Source organism: Ranitomeya imitator, chromosome 4, assembly GCF_032444005.1.
Source record: "Ranitomeya imitator isolate aRanImi1 chromosome 4, aRanImi1.pri, whole genome shotgun sequence".
Lineage (NCBI taxonomy): Eukaryota > Metazoa > Chordata > Amphibia > Anura > Dendrobatidae > Ranitomeya > Ranitomeya imitator.
The window spans coordinates 20,120,769-20,126,668 of NC_091285.1; the positions used below are offsets into that span (position 1 = coordinate 20,120,769).

Below are 5,900 nucleotides of genomic sequence, written 5' to 3' on the forward strand. Positions count from 1 at the left end.
ATCAAATTCAGGGCAGCGCCTGAATCCACAAATGCCATAACAGAATAGGATGACAAAGAGCAAATCAGAGTAACGGACAAAAGAAATTTCGACTGTACCGTACCAATGGTAGCAGACCTAGCGAACCGCTTAGTGCGCTTAGGACAATCCGAGATAGCATGAGTGGATTCACCACAGTAAAAACACAGCCCATTCCGACGTCTGTGTTCTTGCCTTTCAGCTCTGGTCAAAGTTCTATCACACTGCATAGGCTCAGGCCTATGCTCAGAGAACACCACCAGATGGTGCACAGCTTTGCGCTCACGCATGCGCCGATCGATCTGAATGGCCAAAGACATAGACTCATTCAGACCAGCAGGCGTGGGAAATCCCACCATGATATCCTTAAGGGCTTCAGAAAGACCCTTTCTGAAAATTGCTGCCAGGGCACATTCATTCCACTGAGCAAGCACAGACCACTTTCTAAACCTCTGACAGTACACCTCCGCTTCATCCTGACCCTGACACAAAGCCAGCAAGATTTTCTCTGCCTGATCCACTGAATTTGGTTCATCATAAAGCAATCCAAGCGCCAGAAATAAAGCATCAACATCACGCAATGCAGGATCTCCTGGCGCAAGGGAAAATGCCCAGTCTTGAGGGTCACCACGCAACAAAGAAATAATGATTTTTACTTGTTGAGCGGGGTCACCAGAGGAGCGGGGTTTCAAAGCTAGAAACAGTTTACAATTATTTTTGAAATTCAAGAACCTAGATCTATCCCCAGAAAATAAGTCAGGAATAGGAATTCTAGGCTCTAACATCGGATTCTAAACCACAAAATCTTGAATGTTTTGTACCCTTGCAGTGAGATGATCTACACAAGAGGACAGACCTTGAATGTCCATACCTACACCTGTGTCCTGAACCACCCAGAGGTCTAGGGGAAATGAGAAACAAAACACAGTGCAAAGAAAAAAAAATGGTCTCAGAAGTTCTCTTATCCCTCTATTGAAATGCATTAATACTTTGGGCCACCTGTACTGTTATGACCTGGTGGTTAGGACAATAATGGACCTAGTGGGTAAGAGCACACGGAATGACCTAATAGTTACTAATAATATAGGACGAGCTCTGAGACGTGGGAACTCTGCTGACCGCAATCCCTAATCCTATCACACACACTAGAAATAGCCGTGGATTGCTCCTAATGCTCCCTATGCAACTCGACACAGCCTAAGAAACTAGCTAGCCCTAGAGAAGAAAAATAAAGCCTACCTTGCCTCAGAGAAATTCCCCAAAGGAAAAGGCAGCCCCCCACATATAATGACTGTGAGTAAAGATGAAAATTACAAACACAGAGATGAAATAGATTTAGCACAGTGAGGCTCGACTTACTGAACAGACAGAGGATAGGAAAGGTAACTTTGCGGTCAGCACAAAAACCTACAAAAAGACCAGGCAGAGGTCGCAAAAAGACCCTCCGCACCGACTCACGGTGCGGAGGCGCTCCCTCTGCGTCCCAGAGCTTCCAGCAAGCAAGACAAAAATCAAAATAGCAAGCTGGACAGAAAATTAGCAAACCAGAGAAAAACAAGCAGTAACTTAGCTTCAGCTGGGAAGACAGGTCACAAGAACGATCCAGGAGAGAGCAAGACCAATACTGGAACATTGACAGGTGGCGTGGAGCAATGATCTAATTGGAGTTAAATAGAGCAGCCAGCTAACGAATTAACCTCGTCACCTGTAGAAGGAAACTCAGAAGCCGCAGCTCCACTCACAACCACCAGAGGAAGCCCATGGACAGAACCAGCCGAAGTACCATTCACGACCACAGGAGGGAGCTTGACAACAGAATTCACAACACAGAGCGCCGGGGACAGACAGCTGAAGGTAAGTATGTAGTGTTTGTTTTTTTTACTTTTAGGATGGTAACCAGGGTAAACATCGGGTTACTAAGCGCGGCCCTGCGCTTAGTAACCCGATGTTTACTCTGGTTACCGTCATCGTTGGTCGCTGGAGAGCTGTCTGTGTGACAGCTCTCCAGCGACTAAACAGCGACGCTGCAGCGATCCGGATCGTTGTCTGGATCGCTGCAGCGTCGTTTAGTGTGAAGGTACCTTTAGTCCCAAATAAAGATATACTTTACTGGCCTCATCCATGGCATATAGGTATATGGTGTGTTTAGGAGGAGTGACTCAACAGATTGTTTGGTATCGTAGATGCCAATCATTCCCCACTTGTACACACTGCTGTAAGTCTCCTCCTCCACCCCTCCCAGCCCCCAGTCAGGTGGGAAGAAGCTAAGCAAGCAAACAGAAAGGAAAAGAAATTTGATCAGCTCCCAGTGGTCATTCACATCAAGAGCCGGCTCTTTGGGATCATTCACGAAAGAACCACACATCCCTCAGCCATGGCATCTCCTGATCTGGGAGAGGAGCTGCTCTGCTCCATCTGTTTATCTATTTTTAAGGATCCTGTAATGCTGAGATGTGGACACAACTTCTGCCGGGTCTGTATTTGTCGTGTGCTGGATACACAGGACGAGTCTGGAGTTTATTCCTGTCCTGAATGTCGAAAAAGATTTCAGATGCGGCCGGCACTGATGAGGAACTTAAAACTCCATAATGTCGTAGAAAGTATCCTGATTACTCAGCAAGAACAAGAGGAGATCACCGAGATCAACTGCACTTACTGTGTGGACTCTCCGGTACCTGCTGTTAGATCCTGTATACACTGTGAGGCTTCTCTGTGTCATAAACACCTGAGAGCTCACAACAAATCACCAGAACACGTCTTATGGGATTCCAGCACTTCTCTGGGAAAAATGAAATGTGCTGTCCATATGAAGATCCTGGAATATTACTGCACTGTGGACGCTGCTTGTATCTGTGTCTATTGTTCAGCAGGAGAACATCGGGGACATCGGGTGGAGATGCTGGATGAGGCCTCAAAGAAGAAGAAGAAGAAACTAAGAAATGTTCTTCAGAAACTGACAACAAAGAGAGAAGAGACTGAGGAAAGAGTCCGGAGTCTGGAGGAGCGCTGGAGAAAAGCTCAAGGAAAAGCAGCTGGAGAAGCCGAGAGAGTCACTGCCCTGTGTACAGACATCAGGAGACGGGTGGACAACCTAGAGAAGAAGCTCCTGAGTGAGATCTCCAGGCAGGAAAAGGAAGAGTCACTGTCACTGTCTGCTCTGATCCATCAGCTGGAAATAAAGAAGGACGAGCTGTCCAGGAAGATGAGACACATTGAGGAGCTGTGTAACATGTGGGATCCACTGACTGTCTTACAGGATCCAGACACCGGAGACTTGTGTGATCCTGAGAAGGAGAGAGGTGATGAGGACACAGGGGGACATGATAAACAGCCCCATGATGGAAATGACCTGGATGTGGCTGTGATCTTACACACATTACACACATTATGTGAGGTAATATCAGGTATAAGGAGCGGGATCTATGTGGAGGATCCTGCAGACATATTACTGGATGTAAACACAGCTGGTAATAATGTCCTTATATCAGACGACCTGAAAACTGCGAGCTGGACAGAAGAGAAGCAGAAACGTCCAGAAAGAGCAGGGAGATTCCAGTGTAATCAGGTGATGAGCAGGAGAGGATTTACCTCAGGAAGACATTACTGGGATGTGAAGATCAGTAGATCAGGGGGTTGGAGGGTGGGGATATGTTATCCCAGTATGGACAGGAGGGGGCGTAAGTCACTGATTGGAGATAATAACAAATCCTGGGGTTTGGGAAAATATTATAATAATCAGTATTCAGTGAGACATAACGGTAAAGAGATCCAGTTACCTCACAAGATCTCCAGTTATAGAGTCAGGATATGTCTGGATTATGAGGCCGGGCAGTTGTCCTTTTATGAGCTGTGTGACCCCATCAGACACTTACACACCTTCACTGCCACCTTCACCGAGCCCCTTCATGCTGCATTTTATGTAGATTTCTCATTATTTCTTGCTGATGGCTGGATTAAAATTTGCAGTTGAAGAGTAATAGTTGTAAGAAATTTACGTATAAAATATTTTCATTGGGTTGTTGTATGTTGTATTTCTGTTTCTGTTTTTTTTTATACTTTTTTTAGTGTATACTTCTTTTTCAGTGTTGCAGTAGTTTGGTCGCTTGTACTATATACTGTATAATCTCAGGATCGCTGTATACAGTCACTGGCAGTTTCCTATGAAGCTCAGTCACAATCTGGGCCTTACAATAGGACGGAGGGGGCAGAGATGCGGCCTATACATATTGCACATAGTGAGGAATTGATGGATAAAGTATAACAGGAGAATGTATAACTGCTCCTCATACAATAATCTGTGTGACAACCTTATTTCACCTTTCTATCTCGCAGGACAAGGGTTGTCGTTATGTCCCTTGTTGGTCACTTCTGTGATATTTCTGGTTTTCTATCATTTTGGAGATTGTGTTTTTCTTGTAATCCTCACACTGTATTATATCTAATGTAACCACTTGGTATAATAAACTGTCCTCTCCTCCTGTAATATTACTGCTCTGTCACTTGTCTCCTTGTGATATAGTGGGGGGGCGTAGCTGTAGGGGGCTCACGGGCAGCCATCGTACCAGGGCCAGAAGAATAAGAAGATCCGGACTCATGGAAGAGTCAGCAAATCCCAACCGCCCCCGATCTTGCCTGAAACTTCCCTGAAACTGGAGATTCCTAAAGTTTTTCATTTATTCTGGAGCCCGGGAACAGGTCGCGTCTCCTGACTTTACAGTTCTCTCTATTCAGATCATCTCTTATTGGCCATTGCCCACTATGGAGGCCACTATGCGTTATATGCAGATGTGTCCCCGTGCTTAATTTTGACTTGCCTGCCGAACGCAACATGTTGCGTCTCCATGCGTTCGGCTGGCACGTCAAAACAACGCACGGGGACGCATCCGCATACAACGCGTACACAATGTTAAATATAAGTGCACAACACGCATGTAGATCTTAAGGAAAGAAGTATGCAGGCCTACGCTGCGTACACAAACACTAATGTAAAACCAGCCTAAGAGCCAGAGCACATGGTTTTTGAGGTTTTGAGTTTTATCAGCCAAGAAGGGCATATCCAAGTCCCAGGTGTGTGTGGTGACTGGAGAGTCTATTGCATTTTTCCCACCCACTGGCTAAGGTTCATTGTTCATTTCCACCCATTCTGGTTGAACCTGTTTTTTTAGGACAGTGACTGGACATTCTATTGAATCCTCCCCCAGCAGCAAACACACTGTGATGATGGGGAGGGAATCTTCTGACATATACAGTGGGTACTGAAAGTATTCAGACCTCTTTAAATTTTTCACTCTTTGTTTCATTGCAGCCATTTGGTAAATTCAAAAAAGTTCATTTTTTCTTATTAATGTACACTCTACATCCCATTTTGACTGAAAACCCCCCAGAAATGTAGACATTTTTGCTAATTTATTAAAAAAGAAAAATCGAAATATCACATGGTCATAAGAATTCAGACACTGGTATTTAAGTCACATGCTGTCCATTTCCATGTGATCCTCTTTGACATGTTTCTAGTCCTTCTTTGGAGTCCAGCTGTGTTTAATTAAACTGATAGGACTTGATTTGGAAAGGCACACACCTGTCTATAGAAGGGTATGTGCACACGTCAGGATTTTTTCCTGACAAAATCCTGAGAATTCTGCCAGAAATCCGCGTCCTTTTTTCGCGTGGATTTCTGGCGGAATTTGCGCGTTTTTTGCGCGGATTTTTTGCGGATTTTTAGCGTTTTTTTTTTCCCGGAATGACCTTTTTGATAGGAAATCCGCAAAAAATCAGGAAAAAGATAGAGCATGTCCGGATTTTTTGCGGAATGCGTTTTTTTTGCGGAAAAAAACGCTAACATCTGCACAAAAAATGCGGAATGCATTCTAAATGATAGGATG

General features: G+C 44.8%; 1 protein-coding gene across 1 annotated transcript; it reads left to right on the top strand.

Moving 5' to 3' along the window:
- The first annotated feature begins 2,205 nt into the window (after nt 1-2,205).
- LOC138675227 (E3 ubiquitin/ISG15 ligase TRIM25-like) lies at nt 2,206-4,506 on the top strand. Its single transcript, XM_069763272.1, has one exon. The coding sequence runs from the start codon at nt 2,393-2,395 to the stop codon at nt 3,986-3,988; it is 1,596 nt and encodes a 531-aa protein (XP_069619373.1). The 5' UTR covers nt 2,206-2,392; the 3' UTR covers nt 3,989-4,506.
- Nucleotides 4,507-5,900: the final 1,394 nt, after the last annotated feature.

Coding starts and splice junctions, on each gene's coding strand:
- LOC138675227 (XM_069763272.1), top strand. CDS start 2,393: ATGGCATCTCCTGATCTGGGAGAGGAGCTGCTCTGCTCCATCTGTTTA.